The 24,222-nt window shown below is 57.9% G+C and overlaps 5 protein-coding genes across 14 annotated transcripts; 3 read left to right on the top strand and 2 right to left on the bottom strand.

Annotated features, from left to right (window-relative positions):
- Positions 1-593: 593 nt before the first annotated feature.
- Positions 594-3,305, top strand: GP1BA (glycoprotein Ib platelet subunit alpha). 2 transcript variants are annotated; one of them, XM_084985902.1, is made up of 3 exons: positions 594-655; positions 881-1,774; positions 2,328-3,305. In XM_084985902.1, exons 2-3 carry the CDS (start codon positions 887-889, stop codon positions 2,343-2,345), a joined length of 906 nt encoding a protein of 301 aa, XP_084842028.1. In that variant the 5' UTR covers positions 594-655; positions 881-886; the 3' UTR covers positions 2,346-3,305. The 2 variants fall into 2 exon arrangements, with proteins under 2 accessions (XP_084842028.1, XP_020923421.2); XM_021067762.2 differs by having other exon boundaries at positions 881-3,305.
- A 1,720-nt stretch (positions 3,306-5,025) lies between these two features.
- SLC25A11 (solute carrier family 25 member 11) lies at positions 5,026-7,858 on the bottom strand. 2 transcript variants are annotated; one of them, XM_021067767.2, is made up of 8 exons: positions 7,527-7,858; positions 6,877-7,029; positions 6,584-6,790; positions 6,307-6,397; positions 6,132-6,222; positions 5,946-6,045; positions 5,813-5,864; positions 5,026-5,674 (listed from the first exon to the last, which is right to left on the bottom strand). In XM_021067767.2, the coding sequence occupies exons 1-8, from the start codon at positions 7,610-7,612 to the stop codon at positions 5,519-5,521; spliced, it is 936 nt and encodes a 311-aa protein (XP_020923426.1). In that variant the 5' UTR covers positions 7,613-7,858; the 3' UTR covers positions 5,026-5,518. The 2 variants fall into 2 exon arrangements, with proteins under 2 accessions (XP_020923426.1, XP_020923425.1); XM_021067766.2 differs by having other exon boundaries at positions 7,632-7,858.
- A 36-nt stretch (positions 7,859-7,894) lies between these two features.
- Positions 7,895-12,661, top strand: RNF167 (ring finger protein 167). 8 transcript variants are annotated; one of them, XM_084985925.1, is made up of 10 exons: positions 7,895-8,081; positions 8,327-8,830; positions 8,913-8,993; positions 10,190-10,263; positions 10,425-10,512; positions 10,703-10,793; positions 11,020-11,125; positions 11,267-11,360; positions 12,002-12,082; positions 12,161-12,661. In XM_084985925.1, the coding sequence occupies exons 5-10, from the start codon at positions 10,497-10,499 to the stop codon at positions 12,460-12,462; spliced, it is 690 nt and encodes a 229-aa protein (XP_084842051.1). In that variant the 5' UTR covers positions 7,895-8,081; positions 8,327-8,830; positions 8,913-8,993; positions 10,190-10,263; positions 10,425-10,496; the 3' UTR covers positions 12,463-12,661. The 8 variants fall into 8 exon arrangements, with proteins under 8 accessions (XP_084842051.1, XP_005669221.1, XP_013836719.1 ...); XM_005669164.4 differs by having other exon boundaries at positions 10,190-10,315; XM_013981265.3 differs by having other exon boundaries at positions 7,895-8,085; positions 10,190-10,315.
- A 458-nt stretch (positions 12,662-13,119) lies between these two features.
- On the bottom strand, positions 13,120-16,047 carry PFN1 (profilin 1). Its single transcript, NM_001244416.1, is given in 3 exon segments — positions 13,120-13,481; positions 14,058-14,250; positions 15,716-16,047. Coding segments are annotated over 3 exon segments (423 nt in total). The 5' UTR covers positions 15,848-16,047; the 3' UTR covers positions 13,120-13,383.
- Positions 16,048-18,697: 2,650 nt separating this feature from the next.
- Positions 18,698-24,079, top strand: ENO3 (enolase 3). The gene is given in 12 exon segments (NM_001044527.1): positions 18,698-18,749; positions 19,361-19,447; positions 19,718-19,813; positions 19,983-20,041; positions 20,227-20,296; positions 20,693-20,826; positions 21,983-22,205; positions 22,297-22,494; positions 22,892-23,093; positions 23,523-23,631; positions 23,791-23,849; positions 23,932-24,079. Coding segments are annotated over 11 exon segments (1,305 nt in total). The 5' UTR covers positions 18,698-18,749; positions 19,361-19,362; the 3' UTR covers positions 24,002-24,079.
- The last annotated feature ends 143 nt before the right edge of the window (positions 24,080-24,222 follow it).

Raw genomic sequence — 24,222 nt, 5'->3', positions numbered from 1 at the left:
CTCTGGGGGCAGGTTCATCTTTCATGGGGGGTAGAGGGAGGCGGACCTGCAGAGGAGCTTGAGTAGCGTCAGCCAGAGAGGCAAGAGGAAAACCAGGAGAAAATTACTGTCCTGTGTCACACGGTGGGAGTGGCCACGGGCATGCCGGCTGCAGAGGACAAGGAAGATCATGCGGAGGAGTGTCCAGTGGATGGAGAGGGTCGGGGAGCCCTGGTGACCATGGCAAGGACCCTGTCCCTGGAGCGGGGGTAGGGGAGGGATGGCCCAGAGTTGGGGGGGGAGGTGGAGGGAGGGGAGGGTTAAATTTGGGCAATGCTAAGAAGGCAGCTGTGAAGGGGAAATGGGGGGGGGTGTCTAAAAAGCTGGAAGAGAGCGGTGGTTGAGTCCACTCGCAATCTCCCCAGTCTAGAAGGACAGAAGAGAGAACAGAGCCAGAAGGGGGGCTGGGGAAAGGTTGTGGAAAGAGCTGATAAGGGTCTGTGTCCGGGAGGGAGACAGTCCCCCGGGGTCCCAGAAGCCCCTATCAGGCTGGCATTTCCTCCCCATCCCCACCCCCTTCCTGCCCTGACCAGGCCGTCCCTGGAGCTGGAAGGGAGAAGGACCCAGTCACAGCCTGAAGAAGCTCTGCATCTCCGGAGGTCTTTTTTGCCGGCCAGTAAGCTGGGGCCAGGGCCTGGGGAGGGATACAAAGCCAAGGCCCTGGAGCGAGCAGTTGCGGCTTTGGGGGCCCAGGGTAGCGGAGGGGGAGTGGAGAGGATGGGAGGTCAGGGGGCTGCGTTCTGGAAGGGATGCTGGAGGCTGCAGTGGGGGCCAGGGCCTAGAGGAAATCTACCGCCTCCATACCGGAGAGGTGCCCACTCAAGCCGCCCCTTGCCCACAGGTCCCCATGCCTCTCCTCCTCTTGCTGCTCCTGCTGCCAGGCCCGTCACACCCCCACTCCATCTGTGAGGTCACCAAAGTGGCCAGCCAGGTGGAAATGAACTGTGAGAACAAGACGCTGAAGGCGCCGCCTCCAGATCTGGAAGCAGAAACCACCAACCTCCACCTGGGTGAGAACCCGCTGGGCACCTTCTCCACCTCGTCCCTGGTGTATCTGCCTCGCCTCACGCAGCTGCATCTGGGGAAGTGCCAGCTGACCCGCCTGCAGGTGGACGGGAAGCTGCCGCGCCTGGAGACCCTGAGGCTCGCCCACAACAAGCTGAAAAGCCTGCCCTCACTGGGCCAGGCGCTGCCGGCGCTGGTCACCCTGGACGTCTCCTTCAACGAGCTGGCCTCCTTGTCTCCTGGCGTCCTGGATGGCCTGAGCCACCTCCAGGAGCTCTACTTGCGGGGCAACAGGCTGAAGACTCTGCCCCCTGGCCTCCTGGCGCCCACCCCGAAGCTGAAGAAGCTCAACCTGGCAGAAAACCAGTTGAAGGAGCTGCCCCCCGGGTTGCTGGATGGGTTGGAGGAACCCGACACGCTCTACCTCCAAGGAAACTGGCTGCGCACGATCCCAGAGGGCTTCTTCGGGAGCCACCTCCTGCCTTTCGCTTTCCTCCACGACAACCCCTGGCTCTGTGACTGCGCGATTCTCTATTTCACACGCTGGCTGCAGACCAACAACGTGTACGAATGGAAGGAGGGCGTGGACGTCAAGGTCATGACACCCAACGTGCGGAGTGTGCGCTGCAGCAACTCGGACCCGGCCGAGTTCGTCTACACCTACAAAGGGGAGGGCTGCCCCACCCTGAGCCCTGAGGACAGCCTAGACTATGACGTCTACGATGACGAGGTGCCTGCCGCCAAGGCTGCGCCTGCGAGCACCTCGTCCCGCCACACCTGGGCCCCCACCACCTCCTGGGGCCTGCTTTACTCTGCCCCTACTACGCCCCTACACAACCACACGCCCTACTCGCCTTCAACTGAGGAAGAGGCCACAGCCCCAAGGGCTGCAGGAACCACCATGTCCTTTGCAACTCTAGAACTCAGCCCAGAGCCCCTCACAACCACCCCAGAGCCCCTCACAACCACCCCAGAGCCCCTCACAACCACCCCAGAACCCCTCACAACCACCCCAGAACCCCTCACAACCACCCCGGAGCCTCTCACAACCACCCCGGAGCCCCTCACAACCACCCCGGAGCCCCTCACAACCACCCCGGAGCCCCTCACAACCACCCCGGAGCCCCTCACAACCACCCCGGAGCCCCTCACAACCACCCCGGAACCCCTCACAACCACCCCGGAGCCCCTCACAACCACCCCGGAGCCTACAACCCCGACAGCCCTGGAGCCCCGCACAACCCTGAAGGCCCCAGAGCCAACCATATTCTTAACTTCCACAGGACTCCCTAGTGCCTTAGAATTCACCGTGACCACCAGCTCTGAATATGTCAACCTCTCGAAGTCCTTCGGGCTGGCCCCAGAGAACCTGGACAGCTCAAGAAACGACCCTTTTCTCAACTTGGACTCTTGCTGCCTCTCCCTGGTCTTCTATGTCTTGGGTCTCCTCTGGCTCCTGTTTTCCTCTCTGATCCTCATCCTGCTGCTGATCTGGGTCCGGCAGGTGAAACCACAGGCCCTGGCCACAGCCACGCACACCACGCATCTAGAGCTGCAGAGGGAAAGGCAGGTGACGGTGCCCCGGGCCTGGCTGCTTTCCCTCCAAGGCTCGCTCCCCACTTTCCGCTCTAGCCTCTTCCTGTGGGTGCGGCCTAATGGCCGCGTGGGGCCTCTGCTCCGGGGGCGGCGGCCCTCAGCCCTGAGTCAGGCTCGTGGTCAGGACCTGCTGGGGACAGTGGGCTTTAGGTACTCAGGCCACAGCCTCTGAGGATGGCTGATTTGGGGACCCGAGAGAGGCTCTCATAGGTCTTCCTATTGGGATCCAGCGGGGGGGCGGGTGGGTAAGGAGCAGAGGGTCAGGGGAGGTCTAATTGTTTTTCCTTTCTCAAGAGCCTCCTCTGCACACCAGGGGCACACAATCTCAGACCCAGCAAATCACGATGGGTAATGGGATGGAGCTGCTGGGGCGGGTCCTAGAACAGAGAGCTCCCTATGCTGCATGGATGGCAGGTTCCCAGACCACTGGGTCCTCACCATCACTTTGGGGAGGTTTTCGGAAAAAGCAAACAACAAACAGAATAGAGCACGGTTCCCACATGTATCTGTGTATTGAAGAAAACTTGCAGATTTGTCAAGACGTGAGCCCTGGTTGTCTCTGGGTGGTATAAATAGGGGTGGTTTTCTTTTCTTTTCCTCGACTTAGCATTTTCTAGTTTTCCACCATGTATATTATTTGTATAATAAAAAATAATTTAAAAATAGAATTGTGTTTCTTTTGGAGAAGGAGATGAGGCTGGGGCACGGTCACTAGCATTCCCAAGGTCCCAAGTGACCCACCCTATTTGCACTGCTCACCCCTAAAAGCTCTAGTCTTGGCCTGCACGTCCCCGGCCTGGGGTGTCCCCTTTCTCCTGGGGTCACCACCCACCAGGCCATCCTGAGCAAGTTCTAGCTCAAGACCCGTGTTTCCCAGGAGCTCAGTGATAATGCTGAAGCTACCTGTCTGCAGCCTGCAGTACCAAGAGTGCAGGTGGGTGCCGGCTGGCAGCCATGGCCTCGGAAGTGCAGCTCTCCTGCTTGGCCCAGGGCAGCGGGACAGGGAGGGGAAGGCCTTTGGGGTGGGGGTGGGGGGGGTGCCATCTTCATGGTTTTACCAAATTACTCTCATTTTTCTGCTCTTAAGCCAGAAGGCCCGCAAATGGAAGCCACTTCTCACTAGAACTCTGCCAGTCCCCTTAGCACGTTGGGTGGGCCTTTCTCTCCCACCTCCAGCCCAAGCCAAGACTCAGGACCTAGAGAAGGGGAGTGAGAGGGCTGAGCCTTTCTGGCTCCATGGAGACCCTCCTCCGGCAGATGGTGCAGGAAGAATCTTCCTAATTTGAAAACCTGACCGCATCTCTTTCCTGCTTTGAGCTCTTCCCTGGAGAGAGGACAGGCTGAGCTTGGCAGTCGAGACTCCTGTGCACCAACCATCTCATGGCCTGGCTTCCCTCTCACAGCACACTCGGCCTGCGCCCCAGCTGTTAAAAACTTTGCAGACATCACCTGCTCCCCGGCATGTCTCCTCCAAGCCTTGGTTCTCAGGAATGCTGTCCCACCCCCTCCCCGACCAGCCTGTTACTGCAGTCTCTCCTCGCCCAGGCTGGGCCTGGGGTGCCACGTCACCCTGCAGTGCGCTATTGCTGACTCCCGGCTTCCTCATGTCATCCTCCCCTCTGGACTTGGAACTCCTTGAGGACAAGGTCCAGGCTTCAAGTGTCTCCAAGGCCACCATGGCCCAAGCCAGCATGTACACGGAGGGGGTAAGAGAGGCCGAGCTTGGAGGGCCCAGCAGTGCCACCAGGCTGCTGAGCTCAACCTCCTCCTCTACAGGCGAGGTTCTGCCAAGGGGGCAGCTCCCACCTGCTGCCTGCCTGTCCTCTGGCCTGGCTTGGGAGAAGCCTTCCTTCCAACTGACCTTCCTGTGCCCTGAGAGGTTTCTGGGCTCCTTGAGGGCAGGGCCTGGGAGTCAAACATCTCCAAAGAAACAGAGAAGGCAGTGGCTCTCCTTAGCCTGCAGGCCAGAGCAGGTCTTGGGCCAACATCCTCCCTCTCCTAAGCCTCCAGGCTTCGGGGGCCTGGCTCTGTGCCCATTCCACCCCCTGGCAGGTCAGCCTTCCCCCCTCAGATTCTATTCCCTCTCTTTTCAGGCTGAGGAAGCAGTCACCAGATCTCTGGGGATAACATGCGATGACCTGGGTGTCTGTTAGTTACATTCTAGGGCGAGTGGCTGGAAAGCAACACACGGGGTCTGGAGTTTTGAGTTTTTCTCACCAGTCAGCTGCTGCTGGCATGACTGCTTTACATAACATTTGCATAAAACCAGCGGGTGCTTTTTCTTTCATCGTTTTTCTTAAAAACTCCAGCTCCTTTCTGCGGGGGGCATGCTTCTTTGTCCAGTGTCCTCCCTCTCCTGCCCCCACAACTCTCCAGATTTGGGGGTGGTGTCATCAATCCAATTTATTAACCATGTCCTCAGGGAGGGGGCGGGAGGAAGGGCCGCGTCCTCCCGCTGCAGACCCTTGACCTTCCGGACAGCTTCTGGGCTCTCCGGTCCCCTCAACTCTGCCTCGGTTGCCTCACTGAGGGCGGCGGGGCAGGGGGCGGGGGCGGCACAGGTCGCCTGCTGTCCTCTGTGCCCTCAACTAATACCCAAGGGGAAGCCGGAAATCCGCGTGGAGCCTCCCAGCTCCCCCAAGGTACAGCCGGGGACAGAGATCATGATGATGGCGACAAGTTGGGCAGGGCAAGCTGGAGCAGGGGCAGGACACACCAAGGTCTTTACCGCAGAGGAGGGGACCACACGGTGGAGGGGTAATAAATAGAGGGGCCCAGGGCAGCAGAGTCTAGGCCCCCCGGGGGGGGCGCACTGACTGTAGAAGCAGCGGGCAAGTGGGAGCCCCCGGCACAGCGGCTCCGGGCCTCTGCTCCCGCCTCAGCCACTGAGGAAGAGACGCTTGTAGGCCTTGTTCATCTGCTCCAAGAAGATGAAGGTGAGGACGGTGTGGGGGCCCAGACGGGCATAGTACGGCGTAAAGCCCTTCCATAGGCTGAAGAAGCCCTCATAGCGGATGACCTTCACCAGCACATCCTAGACAGGCAGGCAGGCAGGCAGGGCGCTGGGGCTGGGACCTGGCCTCTGGGGCCCTGTCCCTCTCAGCCTGCCACCCCCACCGCCCTGCCAGGGCAGCCCACCCTGCCACCCAAGCCCCAAGCCCTGCTTCCTCACCAGCCCGTTCTTGTATTCCGGCTTCCCGTCAATCGTTCGCATGTTCTGGATCCTGAAGGAGAGGACGCAGGGGCATGAGAGCCATAAAGAGGGGCCCTCCCGACCCCCTCGAGGCCCAGGTCTACGTACTCACCGGGTCTTGGCAATGTCCACAGGCATAGAGGCGGCAGTGGTGACCAGGCCACTGATCATGCTGGCACAGAAGTGGCACAGGATGTTGTCAGAGAAGTAGCCTGGGGGAGGCGGAGCAGGGGGTGGCGGTCAGCTGGGAGCTGGCTCAGGCCAGGCGGGGAGCTAAGGGTTTGGCTCTGAGTCTCACCTGAGTCCAGTAAAAACTGCTTGGACTGAGAGTAGGAGGCGAGCTGGGCGGCATTGACGACGACGGCCCGAGCCATGGTAGGGATGCAGCCCTGGGGTGGGGGGTGGGGGGGTGGAGTCAGAAATGCCCAAGACCTGACCCCCACGCCCCCCAGGTCTCCAGCCCCTTCACTCACCCTCCATAGTGTGGGGACCCCTTCTTCCCGGACAATTCGAATCAAGGCGTCAAATACATTTTTGTAGCCCCGGCGCTGGTCAGGTGGAAGCCTGGCGGGAAGGCAGGAAGAGGCCAAATTCAGGAGAGACCACCCTGTCCCCACAGGAGCGAAGAAAAGGAGGCCAGAAGGCCGTGAACGGGTGAATGCTGTACTCCAGCTCTAGGATAAGAAATCAGGTCTTTCACTGGAGATTCTAGGGAACGGAGCTGGGGTCAGGCTCAAACCTGGAACTCACCGGCCATCAGCAGTCATGCGGATAAGAGCCACCTCAGCTGGCGTTCCCACAAAGGCACCAGTTGCGCCTGCAGTCATGCCAATCAGGGCCTTCAGCAGAAAGCCAGGGGGTGTACCGTCAGCCCCAGTCAGGCGCTCAAACAGCACGGTATAGATACCAAGGCGAGTGGTGGTATAGGTGGCCTGGCGAAGCAGGCCAGCTGACAGCCTGGGGAGCGAAAGGGTCAGTGCATCAAGCCAAGGTCTGGAGCTGCCAACCCACACCCTACCTCCCCCATCATCTGGCCCCAGTACCCTGTATAAATGCCCCTCAGGCCTTCCGCCCTCAGGATGCTCGTGAGGGCATGGAAGCTGGTTTTGTACTCTCGTGTCTTGGCTCCTTCTCCACTCAACTGCATCCGGTTCTTCACCAGGTCCAGGGGCTGTACAAAAACTGTTGCTCCCATCCTGGGGAAAGAAAGGGGTGGAGTCAAGTGCCAGGTGTTCCAGATCTACCAATGCCCCCTGGAACCTGGCAACAAGAGGTCACAAAGGGCAGGGTCTGCCATGTGACTGACCAAGTTTTAGGAGGCTGGCGGACATGTGTACAAGAGTCTCCGCATGTACCAAGAGCAATAAGTCTGAAAAGTCCAGGGGTCCAGTAGGGGCCATGCAAGAAAAGTGCTCCATGCAGCTCCAAGGGTGTCAAGCAGGGATCCCAGGACTGCATGCAGTCGGACCCAAAGAAGAGAGGTGGGCACTTATGACCTGGGATCCCACGTTGTCCAGCAGGAGCCATGCAATGACCTGGAACCCCAAACAGCCCCTCAGAGCCAAGCAATGGGTTGGGAAACTCAGGCGGCCCGGCAGGAGCCGTGCATGCAGCCCAGAAGGGACCCTGCGATGGGTAAAAAGATCCTGGTAGCCCATCATGGATCTCGCACTACGACGGGGACCGCGCTGACCCCGTGCCGGCTCGGTTCACTCTAACAGATCCAAAGATGAGCCGGGCCTGGTTGCTTGCATCCGTCCTTTCCTCCTCCTGTCCCATCCCTGGGGCCTGAGCTTACCCGGCCAGGCCCCCAAACAGGAACTTGACCGACTTAGGGGAGGTACGGGGCTTCGCGTCCATCCCACCGGCCCCGGGACTCGCCGTCGCCGCCATCGCCACTCAATGGCCCTCGGCTCCCGGTCCCGTGCGCGCGCGGCCCCGCTCGCGCCCAAGGTGACACTGCGCGCGCAACAGGGGCGAGGGCGCGCGCGCACACCCCTCCGGCTCTCAGGTCCAGCGCTAGCTGGAAGTTGGCGCAGGCGCGAGCGCAAGGGCAGCCGGGAGTAAGGCGGAGCTGAAGGAGGAGCTTCCAGAATGGGTGCGGGAAGGGGTGTGGCTGATTTAGGAAGCCAGAGCATAGGTGCAATTTTTATCGAATTGGAGTCGCGGGAACACAGAGAAGAGGGTTTCTGAAGATCTCGCGAGATCTCGTGAGCTTAGACTAGCCCGAGTTAGGCAGTCCCTCGCGGTAGGTACGGGAAGCTCTCAGCAGGTGGGAGGGATGTGTGTGGGAGAACTCTCGCGAGACGTGAAGATACGGCGGCGGCAGTGGCGGCGGCCAGAGGGAGGCGGAGAGGTTTGTAAGCCAGCCAGTTGCAGGATCCTGGGCACTAGAGGGGAAACAACCAAGCTGTTGCCTGGGGCTTCGGTGCTCCTTTCGTCTGTACAGGCACTCCTCTCACCTCTAATCTTTTCTTTTAACCGGACTTTTAGGACCGGAAGTCCTTCGTCTGGAGCGTCCAATGCTGGAAGCGGCCTGACCTTCTTTGCCGGAAACCCTCTTACAGGGAATGGGAATACGGCCCACCTGGCCGGAAGTCCCACCTCCGTGATCTCCCCCCACCCTTCCAGAAGTTTTTCTGTCACCTGGGCTTGCTTCTGTTCCTTTCCCCCGTTTTATTCCTATACCAGAAAAGGGTATTTTTAGTGTCGCCTTCCCGGCTCCACTAAGGGGGTTGGCTATCTCACTCCCCGAGTCGGGGGTCCTTCCCCTCGTCCCCATGTAGCTGAGAAGGGGGACCTGGGGGTGGTTGGACCCCTGGGACCCTGAGGAAGGGCCAGAGAGGGCGCAGAACTCCGCTTCTGCTCCTGCTATCGGGACGCGGCCTCCTCCGCCTCTCCCCTCCCGCTGCCATGCACCCTGCGGCCTTCCCGCTTCCTGTGGTTGTGGCCACTGTGCTGTGGGGAGTGGCCCCCAGCCAGGGGCTTATTCGAGCGGTGAGTCTGAGGGGCAGATGGGGGAAGGGCGCTGAAGGGGAGAGGTTGCAGGCTAAAGGAGAGACATGGACTCTTGCCGCAGATCTCGGACCACAATGCCAGCATGGACTTTGCAGACCTCCCAGCTCTCTTTGGGGCTGCCTTGAGCCAGGAGGGACTTCAGGTGATTTTCTTCCCTTTTTCCTGTTTCCCAAAATTTTCCCTCTTGGATGATTGAAGCTGGAGGTAGAAGAGTCAAGTTAGGAACTTAGCGCAAGAGCACATCTGGCCTGGTGGAATCCAGAATCGGAGGGAGGAGACAAAGTCTACTCCTAGAACTCTGAGCCTTATGAAGGAGACTGAAAGTGGACCAAGATAAAAGGCACCAGGGGTGGTGCTTATCAGTAGGGTCTCTAGAGCCAGTTATTGGTTTTTATGACCTTGGACAAGTTAATTATCTCTCTGGGCCTTAGTTTGTTTTACTGTAAAGATGGAATAACAGTAAAAGTTACCACAGGATTATTGTGAGAATTAAATTAGGTAAGCAGCTTTGTAGTACTTCACAAAGACTGCCACATAGCAAGAACTCAGTTGGGCCATAGATACCAGTATAGTTGTTTCCAAGATGGGTAATTGGAAAGTGAAGAGGGTGTTAAAAAAACAAAATTCAACTGAGTGAATTTTAAAGCTTTTACTGGCTTGTATTCAACGACCCCATGGATTGAGCAGTATCCCACCTAGCAGACAGAAAGGATCTCTGAAGAACTATACAAAACTAAAGACTTAGGGGCAGAAGCGGGTGGGACAGGAAAGTTATGCTGGCAAAAAAGCTGACTTATTTGTGGCAAGATCACCTTTCTTTAGGAGACGGTAGGGGGACTCTCGGGCAGCTTACCTCACTAGTGCTGGATTCCATTTCTGGGGGAGGTTAAAATTATAAATTAAGCTTGGTGTTATGGGGCTCAGCACAAGTAACTCCATTTAGGGTACTTTTTTTTTTTCTTTTAAACAGAGGGGAGTATATGCTGTAGGAGCATGTACTAGAGTAGAGAATGTGAAACAGCTTGAGTGATATGAATAGGGAATTGGGTTACAATTAGAGGGAAACCGGAAGGCAAAAGAATTAACTAGGAGTGCGGGGTATAGATTTGCTCATCTGGGAAAAGGAGAGGAGTGTTGGAGGGTCTGGTAGAGAGATGTTGTTTGCTGCAATTGCATCTTCAGGAGGCTAAGAGAAGAGGTGGACTTCTGACTTGGGTGGGATGCTCAGACCCCCAGGAATGAGGACATGCAGCATGTGGGGGCCAGTGTGCTTGGTAGGACTTGTGGGAGCAGAACCTGGGGAGATAAAATCCAACTGTTGTTTGCTTCTCTTCCCAGGGCTTCCTTGTGGAGGCTCACCCAGACAATGCCTGCAGCCCCATTGCCCCACCACCCCCAGCCCCGGTCAATGGGTCAGTCTTTATTGCACTGCTTCGAAGATTCGACTGCAACTTTGACCTCAAGGTTGCTGAATGTGGAGTGGGAGATGGGAGGCTAAGGGTAAAAAAAAAAAAATGCATCAGGACTGGGGTAGGAAGGCCCACGATGGCTCCAATCTGCCTCATCTTCCTAGGTCCTGAATGCTCAGAAGGCTGGGTATGGTGCTGCTGTGGTTCACAACGTAAACTCCAATGAACTTCTGAACATGGTGTGGAATAGTGGTAAGGTCCGGGGATCTGGACAGCTGGGTTTTCAGTAGAGCTCAGACTGAGAGATGGTGGGAGGGTTGAAGGCTTGGGGAAAAGAAGTCAGTCCTTGTGTGGGTTGGGGCAAGAAAGCCAAAGTCCAGGGTTACCAAAGGACTCCTCTGGGAGGTTCGGTCCCCAGTGTGTAATGCCCTGATCCCTGCAGAGGAAATCCAGCAGCAGATCTGGATCCCGTCTGTGTTCATTGGGGAGAGGAGCTCCCAGTACCTGCGTGCCCTCTTTGTCTACGAGAAGGGGTAGGACTCGTCCCTCCTTCCCACTCTTCTTCAGCACTTCCATGCCAGCCTGGAGCCTAAGCCTGTGCCCCAGCCCTTCAGCCTCAGGCCCTTCATACTCTGCTTCTTGACTTTCTTCCCACCTCCTTCCCAGTCCACACTCAAGCCCTGTCCAGAGCCAGTTTCTTTGTCCCTCTTTGTTCTTTTGCCTCTCCTACCCCTCTGACACTGGTCCTTCTTTTCCCAGGGCTCGGGTGCTCCTGGTCCCAGACAATAGCTTCCCCTTGGGCTATTACCTCATCCCTTTCACAGGGATTGTGGGACTGCTGGTTTTGGCCATGGGAGCAGTGATGGTAAGTAGCTCAGGAAACGGATTGGAAGAGCTGGGGCCTTTAAAGCCAGACTGGTTCTGGACTTGCAAGATGGGAGTGGTTTGTACTGGATTTCTGGCTTTGTTCTCTTAAGACGGATCCATTCACTCCCCCTTTCACCAGATAGTTCGTTGTATCCAGCACCGGAAACGGCTCCAGCGGAATCGACTGACCAAAGAGCAACTAAAACAGATTCCTACACATGACTATCAAAAGGGTGAGCAGGGTCAGCGGCGGGGAGCAGGCCTTGCCCACAACTTACCTGGTTCTGAAGGCGTTTGAGCCAGGAGAGCAGGGGCAGATAGCAGGGTAGAGGTGTCAGCCTGAGAGGCCACCTTTCTTCTACTACATACAGTGAGGACAGAACAGGATTAGAGCAGGAGATGGAAAGCAAATGTAATTAAATGGAACAGTTAGGGAGAAAGATGGAGGACCTTGCTTGTAAGGGAAAAGGTAGAAAAAGCAGAAAAGTGGTAGGAGTGGGTAAGAGTCCGCTTGAGAGAGAAGACACAGGTAAGCAGGGGCTAGGTCTTTAACCCTGGCACCTCCAGTGCCCATATAAGGCCATAGCAGAAGCCCTGCCCCCCCACTTCCGCTCCTCCCACTCCCTATCTCTCCACCCTCACACCTCCCCCCAAAAACCCACTTCCCTTCTTACCTCTGCTTCTCTTTGCTTGTCCCTTCTAACCCCAAATTCCTCATGCTCTACCCTGCTCCATCTTAGCTTCTATTGGCTCCACAGAACCAGAGAAAATAGCTTTTGCAGGGTTTAGCTCCACCTTAGGCCTCCCAGAGTGAGTTCTCGTGGGCCCGCCTCCAGGATGGCTCAATAAAAGGACACTTTTCTTCCTCCATCAGGGGACCAGTATGATGTGTGTGCCATCTGCCTGGATGAATATGAGGATGGTGACAGGCTGAGGGTACTCCCCTGTGCTCACGGTGAGGCCCTCACTTGCTGTGCCCACACCCCCACTCCACCAGCAGGCACCAGGGGCTTCACTTCATTCCTCTTGGCAGCTTACCACAGCCGCTGTGTGGACCCCTGGCTCACTCAGACCCGGAAGACCTGCCCCATCTGCAAGCAGCCTGTTCATCGGGGTCCTGGGGACGAGGAGCAGGAAGAAGAAACCCAGGAGCAAGAGGGCGATGAGGAAGGGGAGCCAAGGGACCACCCTGCCTCTGAGCGGACCCCACTTCTGGGCTCCAGCCCCACGCTTCCCACCTCCTTTGGCTCCCTAGCCCCTGCCCCCCTTGTCTTTCCTGGGTCTTCAACAGACCCCTCACCCTCTATCTCCTCTTCAGCTGCCGTCTTGGTCTAAAGCACCCCCCCCCCCCCCCCCCCCCCGCCAAATGACTTATTTGCACAGCCCCTCTTCCTTCCCAGTCTTCTATGCTGAGGACAGAAGACACTTCCACCCGGGGTTTCTCTTTACCCAACTCCATCCTTTTGAATGGGTTGGGGACACAAAGGGATGGGGTCTTCACTTACTGGTTAATAAAATTGCTACTGTGGACTAAGGAAGGGTGAGGTCATTCTCATGTGGGTGAACTTAACCTTTGGGGAAGTTGCCCTTTTCTGCCATAAGGGGGCAAAGGAGGCTAACCTGTAGTCCTGGGGGCAGCACCAGCAGGCATCTGCTGTGACTCAGAGAGGGGAGCCCCACCCACACATGAGGATGACTCAACCGCCCTGCCTTGCCCGCAGGCCTGGACCCATTCTCTAGGCTGCACGGCTCTTCCATTATCCACCAATTCGGCTAGCAGACTGACGACCTGGGGCTGGATGTGTTATTGCGGAAGGGCTGAGCCACCTGCCAGGTAGACCCTGAAGCAGATGTTTAAGCCTGGACACGACAGCAAGAAGCTTAAATTCCTAGATGTGCAGTGCCTCAACCCTAACCCCAAGCCAGAATGGAGGAGGCAGGTCATGGTGGCTGTCCTCCGTCCTGATACCCAGGCTAAAACCACACAGCACCTTGTTAGAATCTTTTTTTATTCAGAAAAAAAAAAAAAAAAAAAAAAAAACCCAAAAAACAAAAAAAGTTTTCCAACCACACACAGGAAAGGGTATGGGTTGGGGGAGGTGTCTGTCCATCCAGCCCTGGCCCCCAATCCACGTGGTTTTGGCAGCAATAAGGGGTGTGGGGTAATGGCCCAAAAAATAAAAATGGTGGATGTGTGTGTGTGGGAAGGAGAGGGGTGCAAAAGCAGTGGGGAGTGAAGGGGAGGGACAGACGAGGTCAGTACTGGGAACGCCGCAGGTGGGAAGCCATTTCATAACATTTCTTGTTGATCATACCACCGTGGACACCTTCTTTGCCCATCAGCAGGACTAGCGCTGGAGGAAAGAGAAAGGAGGCTAGGACCCAGGTGTCACAATCCCACTCCCGCCAGCTGTTCAGCAGCTGTCCAGCCCTGGGGGCTGTAACCCAACCTCATCTTTCCCAACCCCCCACACACAGGCAGGCTGTCAGTCACCCTGAAACAATAGGGCTTTTCAAAAGGGGAAAATCAAGCTTAAAGGCTGGAAAGGAACACAGTAAAATTTAGGGGTCAAAGGCTCGCAGACAGTTGACTCATGTGTTCAGGCTAGAAATGGCTGTGGATGAGCCTGCCACCTCCAAGTTTTAACAAAGAGCCCCAAAGACAAGAGCTCAAGTGCCGACTTAGAACTAACAGCCTACCTCCTCCAAGAAAACCAGAGAGTTTCCCAGCTAAAAAGACTCAAGGCAAGAAGGAACTTAAGAGGTAATACAGTTCAACTTCTTTCTAAGATGAGGAACTGAGACAGAACTAGAGGGACAATCCAGCGTCCCAGGCCTGATCCCTTCATACTGGGGAATCCACAAAGAAAACCCGAAAGATTAGCAGAAGGAGGTCCATTAGGGAAAGGGCAAAAAACTCAGAAACTCACTCTTGGCAGTCATGGTGACAGTGATATTGAAGGTGGGGGCTCCGCCAGTGCTCTTGGTACGAAGATCCATGGTAAATTCCCCGTCCTGCAGCAGTGAGTCCCGGATCACAGAGCATTTCTGGCCCCCAAGCGTTAGCCCATTCACGAAAAAACTTGACCGGTCTTTGCCAACCAGGACACCAACCTCAGCTGGCTGGAAGGGGAACCAAGCACCATCAAGTTAGTCAGTACCCCAAGGTTCCCACCTTCTCCAAGGACCCACCTGCCTTCCATTTCTTCAGGAAGCTAACCCCCCTGGGAGGGGTGTATGTTATGTGCTTTGTACACACCAGTGAAATTTGAGCAACTCAGGACTGTCGGAAGTTCGTGCACAAAAAGATCATGATCCTCAAACTTAGGAGAATGGTAACAGAAAGGGACGACATATTCCCCTGGAGACTTAGATGTCATTTCTTGGGGAAAGCAAACCCAGGAAATAAAGGGGGCCAAAAAGGAGTGAGGAGAGTGGAGTGGAATGGACTGGAGAGCCTTTGGATGCTCAGAAGTCTCCTTCAGGAAAAGCAGAAGCGAAGAGGGGAAGGGAGGGGGCGGGCGAAGCAGGAGAAGCAACTTTGCCCTTATTTGGTCAAAGGTTCTACAGGAGTTGTTAGGGGCCCGGACGCCTGGGTCTCTAAGTAACCTTGAGTTCAGGTCCAGGTATCTGTGCTCTAAGAGGAGGAAGCAAGATGTCTGGGGGCATTCCGGGAAAGTTGAAAAACTTTTGGAGGGGGCCTGGGGCTAGACCCAGCAAGCCAGCTCTCGGGTCTTGATACCCCAGGGAAACTCTCTCCCCTCCCCCTTACACCCCAAATCCCCACATCCGGTCCCCTCCCGCCCGGAAATCCCCTTCCCCCCCTTTCGAACTTCCGCTCCCCCTCCCCACTTCCGGGCAGTGTGGACTGGGGAGGTGGTGAGGGGACAGCAGAAGTCATCCCTTACTCCTTCACTGATAATTCAGTCCTAGAACTTCTCACAAAGTTCCCCTGCTCCAGGCCCCGCCGGATGGCGGGAAGGGAGGGCGAGGGGACTTCCGGGATCGGTCTCACAGGAATGTTGAGTCTAACGTGCCGACTGCGGGGGGGCGGAGGGCGTGAGGCGGCCTAGCCCTCTCTAACGGAGCTGGGAGGGGCAGGGAGCGCAGAGGACGGGCATGGGACCTTGGCCACGCGAGCCGGGCTCCCACCGCATAAGGAGGAACAATGGTGGAGGGGGCGCGAGCAGGCGGGCGGAAGTGGAGCTCAGGGTCCAGGGGTCCCCGAGTCCCTTCTCAATCACAATCCCGGGTTGAAACTGCAGCGTGTGCCCGCCCCGCCCTGGAGGAGACGGAAGTGGGCCGCCGCACCGGGCGGCGCGCCCCTCCCCGCCCTGTGCCCCGGATGTAACGCCCCGTCTCGGAGAGCGGGGCCGGCGGGCTGGCCGGGCGCCGCCGCCCGGGACGTACGACTCGGGGGGCCCCGGGACGGACCGGCTCACGTGCAGCCACCATTCGCGCCACTTCCAGGGCCAGGAGCGACCACGGCTTTTCGCTGCGCTCTCCAGAGCGTGCCCGCCCCCACCCAAGTCCCTCCCTCAGGGTCCAAGCCCGGCCAGTTCCCCAGACCCCGCAGGCCTCGCAGTACCGTGATGTTGACGAAGGTTTTCCCGGGGACGGCGGCCCAGACGGAGGGCGAGTCCTTATAGCCCACGATGGCCGCGTCCTGACAGGTCCCGTCCGCCATGAGGTTGTCGATGTAGGCGTTCCACCCGGCCATGGCGCTGCTACTGGGGCTGCTCTCGGGGCTGCTGCTGGGGCCGCGGGTTGGGCTCGGGCTGCCTCGGACTGGCGGGCGGGGGAAGGCAGAGAGCTTGGGGCACGCGCTGCCGTCCGGACCGCGGCTCTGCTAGCTGTGCAGCAGCCCTCGCACCGCCACTTCCTGCTCCTCCCCACCCCCCTAGATTTTTATTTGCAAAGGGCGGTGGGGGCGGGGCCTACTCCTCATCCCCTCCCTCCTCCTTCTCGCCTGCCCAGATACCGAACTTTGCAAATGCAATTTAAAAAATCCCTCCCCCTATTGCAAAATTTGCCGAGTTCGATGGGAACCGACGCTGAAAGGATGGGAGGCGGGGGGGTTAGAGTTGGGGCTCGCGCCAATTTGCATAGAATATTAGACTTTGGTGTAGGGAAAGAGAGTAGGCCAGAGGGAGGAAGGAAAGTGAACGGAGAAAGAACTAGCGAGCTGCAAATTTAGCAGATTAAGAGGGTTCGGGGAACTCAGGGTTAAACGGAACGACTCCCCCTTCCCCCACCTCTGCTGTGGGGTTGCGGGGGGAGGAACGGCAGGCGGCGGCAGCGCGTGCGCCCGCGCCTGCGCCGGGGCAGAGAGCGAGAGCGCGTGGGGCGGTTAGGGCCGGCCGCCGGCTTCGCGGGCGCGCGCCGGGGCGCGCCGGGCCGGGCCGAATTGGACCCCCAGCGAAGGAAGGCGGGCCGGGGACGTGTCTGCTGCTGGGCGGAAGGGGCGGGGGTGAGGCGCGCACGTTACCGCTTCTGCACTCTTGATTTTATTTATTCAAGAAATAAAGGCAGTAAAGGGAAATTTGACAAAATACCCCGACCATTTTCCAAGTTGAAGGCGCCCACCGGGGACACTTCTGTCCTCAGCATCTGCACGGCGGCATAAGTTGCACTCGCTGGAGCCCACCCGACTCCACGGGGATTATCCCTCGCGCTGGATCAGCTCCAGCCTTAGGCCTCACTCCATGACTGTGCCCCGGTCAGCAGTTTGGGTCGCCGTCCGTCCCCCTTACCCTGTCTCTGCAGAGGTCACTGAGCCTCGGCGCCCGCGGGGCGCGGCGGGCGGGCCTATTTTTCAAGGCGGAAGAATACTAGGGTTTCAACATGCAACTTTTTCAAGAAGAGGAAAGTCCCTTCTACTTTGGCCCCCTGGGCCTTTTTCCTCTTCTTTTTTCAGTGAAACTTATGCTAAGAAATTGTGTGCGAAGAGTTCGTTCGCCGCCCGCTGGGAAGCGGGTGGGGTTAGGACCCGGCTTAGGTGAACCAGCCCCGGCTGGCCGCCGGGTCCGCTGAGGGGCTTGGCCGCTTCCGGTCCCTCGGGGGAGGGGCGCCTCCCGGGCGTGAAGGGGCTTCGTACCTTCCCCGTCCCCCCCAGAGGGGCGCGGTGCTCCCGAGGCCGCTGCGAACCCTAAAGGCACCCGCCGCCCCCCGAGCCTGGTTCCTCGACAGCCGCCGTGGCTGAGTCACTGGCCGGCCCGGGCGGGGCCGCACGCGGGCACGTGGCGGCGCTCCCCGCCCGCCATCTCCTGACCTCTGGCCTGCCGCACCCCCTACCCCAGGGTGGAAATCTCCCGAGAGGGAGCGGCCAGAGATAAGGGGGGGGTGAGATGGAAGACGGGAGTAGGGATCCTGGGGTGGGGGCTGGGAGACCGACCCCGCAGGGCAGGCGGGGTGGGGAGGAGAGCTCGGGAAAGGGCCGGGGGTGAGTCACCAGGCGCTGGCCGCTCCGGCGCCTGCGGGAAGGACCTCCGAATCAGGGGCGACGAGCCGAGGCGCCGGTGACCCTCGCCCTCTGGCTGGCCAGCCTGCTGGCCCAAGCCCCAGCGTGCCCTCCGCTCCCGGCTGGGTTTGCAGCCCAAGTCGGCACAGACTTCACTCCCGCCCAACACGCCCAGGCGGAGAAAGTCACCAAATTCCGAGACGCGTTTTCCCGCAGGGCTGGTAGCAGACCACCCAACTGCCCCCCCCCACCCGCCACGGCGGTCAGACGCTCAGAAAGGGCCACACTCCTGTTCATTTTTTTTCACTTTGCTTGAACACCATTCATTGATAGACTGGGATCGCGACCTGAAGCGCCCGCCGTCGGTGGGGAAAGGGCTCCTGACTGGCAGTCTCCACGCGGGGCGATAAGTGCTGTCCCAGCGCTATCAGTAGGGCGCTGCGCCAACTCCGAGGACTGGTCTAAATTCGTCTGCCGGTCCCCTCCCCCACCCCCCTTGCCGGCCGAGAGAGGGTAGGATGGGGTGGGGCCGAGAGAGGCCGCTATGAGGACCTTAAGAGGTGAGACCCTCACGCCTACGGAGTGGGGTGTTCAGTTTTAGAGCTCAGAGCTTGCCGAGAACCCCCTGCCCCTTTCCCTACTGAGGACAGAGGCAGCCCCCCACGCTCTCCGCCTGACAAGTGAGCTGGGCACAAGTGAGTGGATGTCACTCCTGCAGCCCCTCTTCCAGGCCCCCTCCCCAGCCCTTCAGGGCTCAGGTTACCCCTGGCCTTTCCTAAAGGGCACCAGCTCCTCTTTAACCTTTGCAAAAGAGGAATCTAATCCTGGGGAGGGGAGAGACCCCCCGATTCTGAAGCCCCTCCTCTGTTTCTCCCCAGGAGTGGAATTAAAAATAAGGATTTTATTGGGAAGCAGAGAGAAAGGAGGGGTTAGTCACTGACCTTTGGGGAAGGGGGCAGTTGCCCAGGGCCAAAGGCTTTTGCTTTAGGCTGTAGTGGGCACTTGGCTGCCAGCCCGGCTGGAGGAGGAGGATGGAGAGGGGGAGAGGCGGGGCTGGCTGGGGTACAGGGTGCCTCGGGGATAAATGCCCAGCCTGAGAGGGGGTGAGCTGACACTGTCCCAGCTGCCACCTCTACTCCGGAGCCCAGCGAAGACATCCCAGGTCTGATGACTCTTCCAGCCTCAGGGGGTAGGGGGGGCAGTAAAGGGTGAAAGTGGTGCTGGCCGTGAAGGCGGAAATGTCACCTTTTTATTTCCTCCTGGGACTGGGGGTGCTTGAGGGGTTGGAGCAAGCAGGACGGAGGTACTCAAGGATAGGAAAATGAACTGTGAAGAGAGGCAGGCAGAAAAGGGTAGTTAGAGTTGGAGTGGGGGGGAATTTGGGGTCCCTGAGGATATTAAGAAGGCTGGGGAGCAGTCAAATGAGAACCAGAAAAGCAGGAGAGGCTTTGAGGGCTAGGAAGCCATGGAGGAGGGAGTGTTTGAACAGAGGGTGGCGGGAGGAGGCATAAGTGCACCGTTGTGAGAGTGGGGTTCAGAAAGTGGTGGACTCAAAGAGAGGCCCCTGGATCCTTAAGATGGGGGGGTGGAATAGGAGCTGTTCTGAGTGGGGGAGGGGGCTGCGCCTGCCACTTTGGTCTGTGACCTTTTTGTGGGATATTTTTAGCTCCAGCACCTGCCTTCTTGGGGTGGGGAAGACTCTTAAAGGGCAAGGGATTTCGGGTTCCTTAAGGGATCAACTGTCCACACTCCCTCAAACCTCTTGCCCTGCAGCCATGGCCATGCAGAAAATCTTTGCCCGCGAAATCCTGGACTCCAGGGGCAACCCCACAGTGGAGGTGGACCTGCACACGGCCAAGGGTAACTAACACAGGCCCATTGAATTGGCTTGCCTGGGAAGACCCCCAACTCCATCTGCCTTTGCCCCCCAGATCCATGCCACATCCACTCCTTTCTCTGGGATCCACTTCCCCAGACTTCTGCCCAGGCCTTCCTCGACCAGGCTGGCTCCCCAGCAGGCAGCAGCAGGAGTGTCTCTGCACTGCCTCCTGTCCCTGAGCTCAGAGAGGAGATGTCGGCTTTTAGGGGCGGATGGGACTCTCTGTGAAATTCCACTTCCTCCCACCCCAGGCCGATTCCGAGCTGCTGTGCCCAGCGGGGCTTCCACGGGTATCTATGAAGCTCTAGAACTGAGAGATGGAGACAAATCTCGCTACCTGGGCAAAGGTGAGAAAAGAGCAAGCCTTGAGGAGCCCTACATGGGGGTGGCTTCCAGACGTGGCATGCCATGTCTGCATAGGGAAGAGGACGGGGACCCAAGGTGCTTGCGGAGCTGGGGCCACAGGAAGAGACCTCATTGGCTAGAGGATCTGAACCCCTCCTTCGGCCTCTCTAGGGGTCCTGAAGGCTGTGGAACACATCAACAAGACTCTGGGCCCCGCGCTGCTGGAAAAGGCAAGTGGAGGATCCCCCACCGCTTCACCTCCCACCCATACCCCTGCTGCCTCGGCGCAAGCAGCTCAGGCTTGGCGGGCCATCCCATCTGCCCCAAATACCTGCACTTCTCTTTCCCCCGGCACCTGCCCTGACTGCCCAGAAATCTAACCTCTGCTCTCCCCTCCTGCAACCTGCCCTTCCAGAAACTAAGTGTGGTGGATCAAGAAAAAGTGGACAAATTTATGATCGAGCTGGATGGGACAGAAAATAAGTGTGAGTGAAAGGCTAGGGACAAGAGAGGGGATGGGCTGCAGGAGCCGGGGCGGGGGGTGGGGGGGGAGACCTCGAGCTGAGGTCTGGTTAGGATTATTAACGTAGCCCACATTTTGGGGCACACCGTAACTGGCTGGATTTGTATTCATCCCACAGGCATTTCCTGATGCCTGCCCTCTGCCAGGCCTGGGCCGGGCTATGGACGCAGACATGAGGCTGGGGTGGGGGCTCTCAGACCACCTCAGGCTGCGGGGGGAGAGATCTGTGAACAAACTCAGCGCCCAGGGGTGTGGAGTTCTTGGTTCTTCCTGGGGTGACCGGAGGGGACGTTCTAGGAATGACAGCAAACCCTGCAGGAGGAGCTCTCACACTTTCCTTTGCACTTGCTTCCTCCAGCCAAGTTTGGGGCCAATGCCATCCTGGGCGTGTCCCTGGCTGTGTGCAAGGCCGGAGCAGCCGAGAAGGGGGTCCCACTCTACCGTCACATTGCAGATCTCGCCGGCAACCCAGACCTGGTCCTCCCCGTCCCTGTGAGTGCAGCTGCACCGCCTCATCCCACAGTGACCCCGCCCCCTAAGGAGGGCAAAGGAGCCCCTGGAAAGTCCACCTTCCAGACCCAGCTCCAAAGAAATGGTTTCCTGAAATGGAAGCTCTCCTGCTGCGGTCCAGCCCTCCCTCTTTCCCACAATCCAAACCGTCCTTTCCCTCTCTGCTTCTTTGCCTTGATGTAACCCGGTTCCTTCACATTCCAATCTCAGGCTTAGTAACTCCTGTTTCTCACTCTGCCCCCAGATCAGATCGAGAGCTTCCTTATGGCAAGGACCTTGGCATTTTATCTTTAATTTTTTTGTTTTGTTTTGTTTTGTCTTTTTAGGGCCACACCTGTGGCATATGGAAGTTCCCAGGATAGGGGTCAAATCAGAGCTGCGGCTCCCAGCCTACAGCACAGCCACAGCAACGCCAGATCCAAGCTGCATCTGCGACCTATACCAGCAATGCCGGATCCTTAACCCACTGAATGAAGCTGGGGATCAAACCCGCATCCTCATGGATACCAGTCGGGTTCGTTACCGCTGAGCCACTTTGGGAACTCCTTGGCATTCTATTTTTGTATCTTTAATCTTTATTAAACCAGACTTGATCTTTGTGGAAACCTTTTGAATTTAACCGCAGTAATAATGTTACCATTTGTTGTTACTTACTAGGCAGATAGTAATAGCCTGGGTTTCTGGAGACAAGCTGCTGGGTTTGAATCCTGGATTTGTCCCTTTACTAGTTGAGTGATTTTAGGCAAGTTTATTTAACCTCTCTATGCCTCAATTTCCACATCTGCAAAGTAGAGGATAATAAATTAACCACTAGTAATAGCGTGGTTTTGAGAATGAAATGAGCCACTAAAACACATGGAAAGGCTTAGTAAGCGCCATGGCAGTGTTAGCTGCTACACCAGGCCCATGCTAAGAACTTTACATTCAATTTTTCTAATTTTCTACATAAGATCCTGTGGGTAAGCAGGTGGGATCCCCATTTTATAGAAATGAGGGAAAAGGCTCTGAGGAGTAAAATTATTCACCCTAGACCACCCAGTAAGTAGGGGAACCCAGAGTCCACCTCCCCCGCCCCCCATCCCTTCTCCATCCCTCGCCCCTGGCCCAGGTCTGAGCACCGTCTGTCTCCCCTTCTCAGGCCTTCAATGTGATCAATGGGGGTTCCCATGCGGGAAATAAGCTGGCCATGCAGGAGTTCATGATCCTGCCTGTGGGAGCCAGCTCCTTCAGGGAAGCCATGCGCATCGGCGCCGAGGTCTACCACCACCTCAAGGGGGTCATCAAGGGCAAATACGGGAAGGACGCCACCAATGTGGGAGATGAGGGCGGCTTTGCACCCAACATCCTGGAGAACAATGAAGGTCAGTGTGAGCACTCGGAGGGGCAGAACTCCCGGGCCCCCACAGGGATGGGGTGCACTGGAGCCTCAGGTCCTCTCTTGCCCCCTCCCAGCCCTGGAGCTGCTGAAGACGGCCATCCAGGCAGCTGGTTACCCCGACAAGGTGGTGATCGGCATGGATGTGGCGGCATCTGAGTTCTACCGCAACGGGAAGTATGATCTCGACTTCAAGTCACCTGACGACCCCTCCCGGCACATCACCGGGGAGAAGCTGGGGGAGCTGTACAAGAGTTTCATCAAGAACTATCCTGGTGAGCCCTTGGGGGGGGCCACTGCCCCTGCTCACGCTCCAGCCGCTGCCAATACACTAGCTTTGGGGCCTCCACTGCCACCGGTGTGGTCCTTCCAATCCTTAGCTCCACTGCAATCCCCGCCCAAACTCTCTGCCCTGGTGATCCTCCATGTGGCCCTTCTGACCTTTCTTTTTTTCTTTTTTGGCCACCTTGCAGCATATGGAGTTCCCAGGCCAGGGGTTACATCTGAGCTGCAGTTGTGACTTAAGCCACAGCTGCAGTAATGCTGGATCCTTAACCCACCATGCTGGGGATCGAACCTGCATCCCAGTGCTCCCAAGACACTACCGATCCCATTGTGCCACGGCAGGAACCCCCATCTGACTTTTAACCTGACTCTGCCCCTTCCCACCAGTGGTCTCCATTGAGGACCCTTTTGACCAGGATGACTGGAAGACCTGGACCTCCTTCCTCTCGGGGGTCAACATCCAGATCGTGGGGGATGACCTCACAGTCACCAACCCTAAGAGGATTGCCCAGGCAGTTGAGAAGAAGGCCTGCAACTGCCTGCTGCTGAAGGTCAACCAGATCGGCTCTGTGACTGAATCTATCCAGGCGTGAGTGCCTCCCGGGCCGGGGCTGCACCATGGCCTCCCTCCAGCCCAGCTCCCCCCCACTCCAGCTCCAGTCTTGTCCACTAACTCCAGGGACTTGCCCTCAGCTTCTGCCCACCCCACCCTCCTCTCCTGCCCTCAAAGCCTTGACTGACTCCCGACCTAACCCCAAGAGCTTTGCCACTGTCACCCTGCCATGCCTTACCCCCAGCCCACGCCATGCCATCCCTGTCTCCCAGATTCTGCTTCGTCCCACCAGTGGCTCAGGAGCCCAAATTCAAAATCAAGACTCTCCCTTTCTCTCCCACTTCTCAAAGAACTTCGTCATTATCATTATCCTTCCCCAAAACAGAAGGGAGAAGCCCCACCCAGCCCCTGGCTTCCCCACTGACGAGGGCCCGCTAGGCCTCATCAAGTGTCCTCTCCCCCCAGCTGCAAACTGGCTCAGTCTAACGGCTGGGGGGTGATGGTGAGCCACCGCTCCGGGGAGACGGAGGACACGTTCATCGCCGACCTCGTGGTGGGGCTTTGCACGGGACAGGTACGCGGCCCCCTCTGCCGAGGGTCTGACTGAGCTTTCTTGGGGGCCCTAGCCTCCTGCCCTGGAGCGGAATGCCACCCCAGGCTGCTCCCTCAGGGCCAGGCCCAGGAGCTCCTCTCTAGGCTCATGCAACCCTTGGAATTCCTTTTCCCTCCTCAGATCAAGACCGGTGCCCCCTGCCGCTCAGAGCGTCTGGCCAAATACAACCAGCTCATGAGGTACAGTGGGTGCCGTGGGCCTGGGCGTAAGGAGCTGAGGGCTGTTGGGGTGGAATAAATCAGCTCTGACTTTGCTTTCCAGGATTGAGGAGGCTCTTGGGGACAAGGCTGTCTTTGCTGGACGCAAGTTCCGTAACCCAAAGGCCAAGTGAGAAGGTGGAAGCCCCTGGAGCCCGCAGGGCAGATCTGGGCCTTCAAGCCCTTCCCCCGAAATAAACACTGGTGCCAACGAAGGCAGTGGCCTGCTCATTTGTGGGAGGGAGGAGATGCTGGTCCCCGGGCTGGATGAGCCAGGAGGTGGAGAGGGAGGGGCAAGAGGGGAGAACGGACGCGTAACCTGCTGGGACAAGGAGGAAGGGAGGGACCAGCTGGA

The sequence above is a fragment of the Sus scrofa genome, chromosome 12 (assembly GCF_054392235.1).
Source record: "Sus scrofa isolate SSC_HxYL_T2T_F1_AM1 chromosome 12, Sscrofa_HxYL_maternal_Yorkshire_Landrace_v2.0, whole genome shotgun sequence".
Classification (NCBI taxonomy): domain Eukaryota; kingdom Metazoa; phylum Chordata; class Mammalia; order Artiodactyla; family Suidae; genus Sus; species Sus scrofa.
The sequence above is the reverse complement of the archived record's forward strand: the minus strand, read 5'-3'. Positions and strand labels throughout refer to the sequence as shown.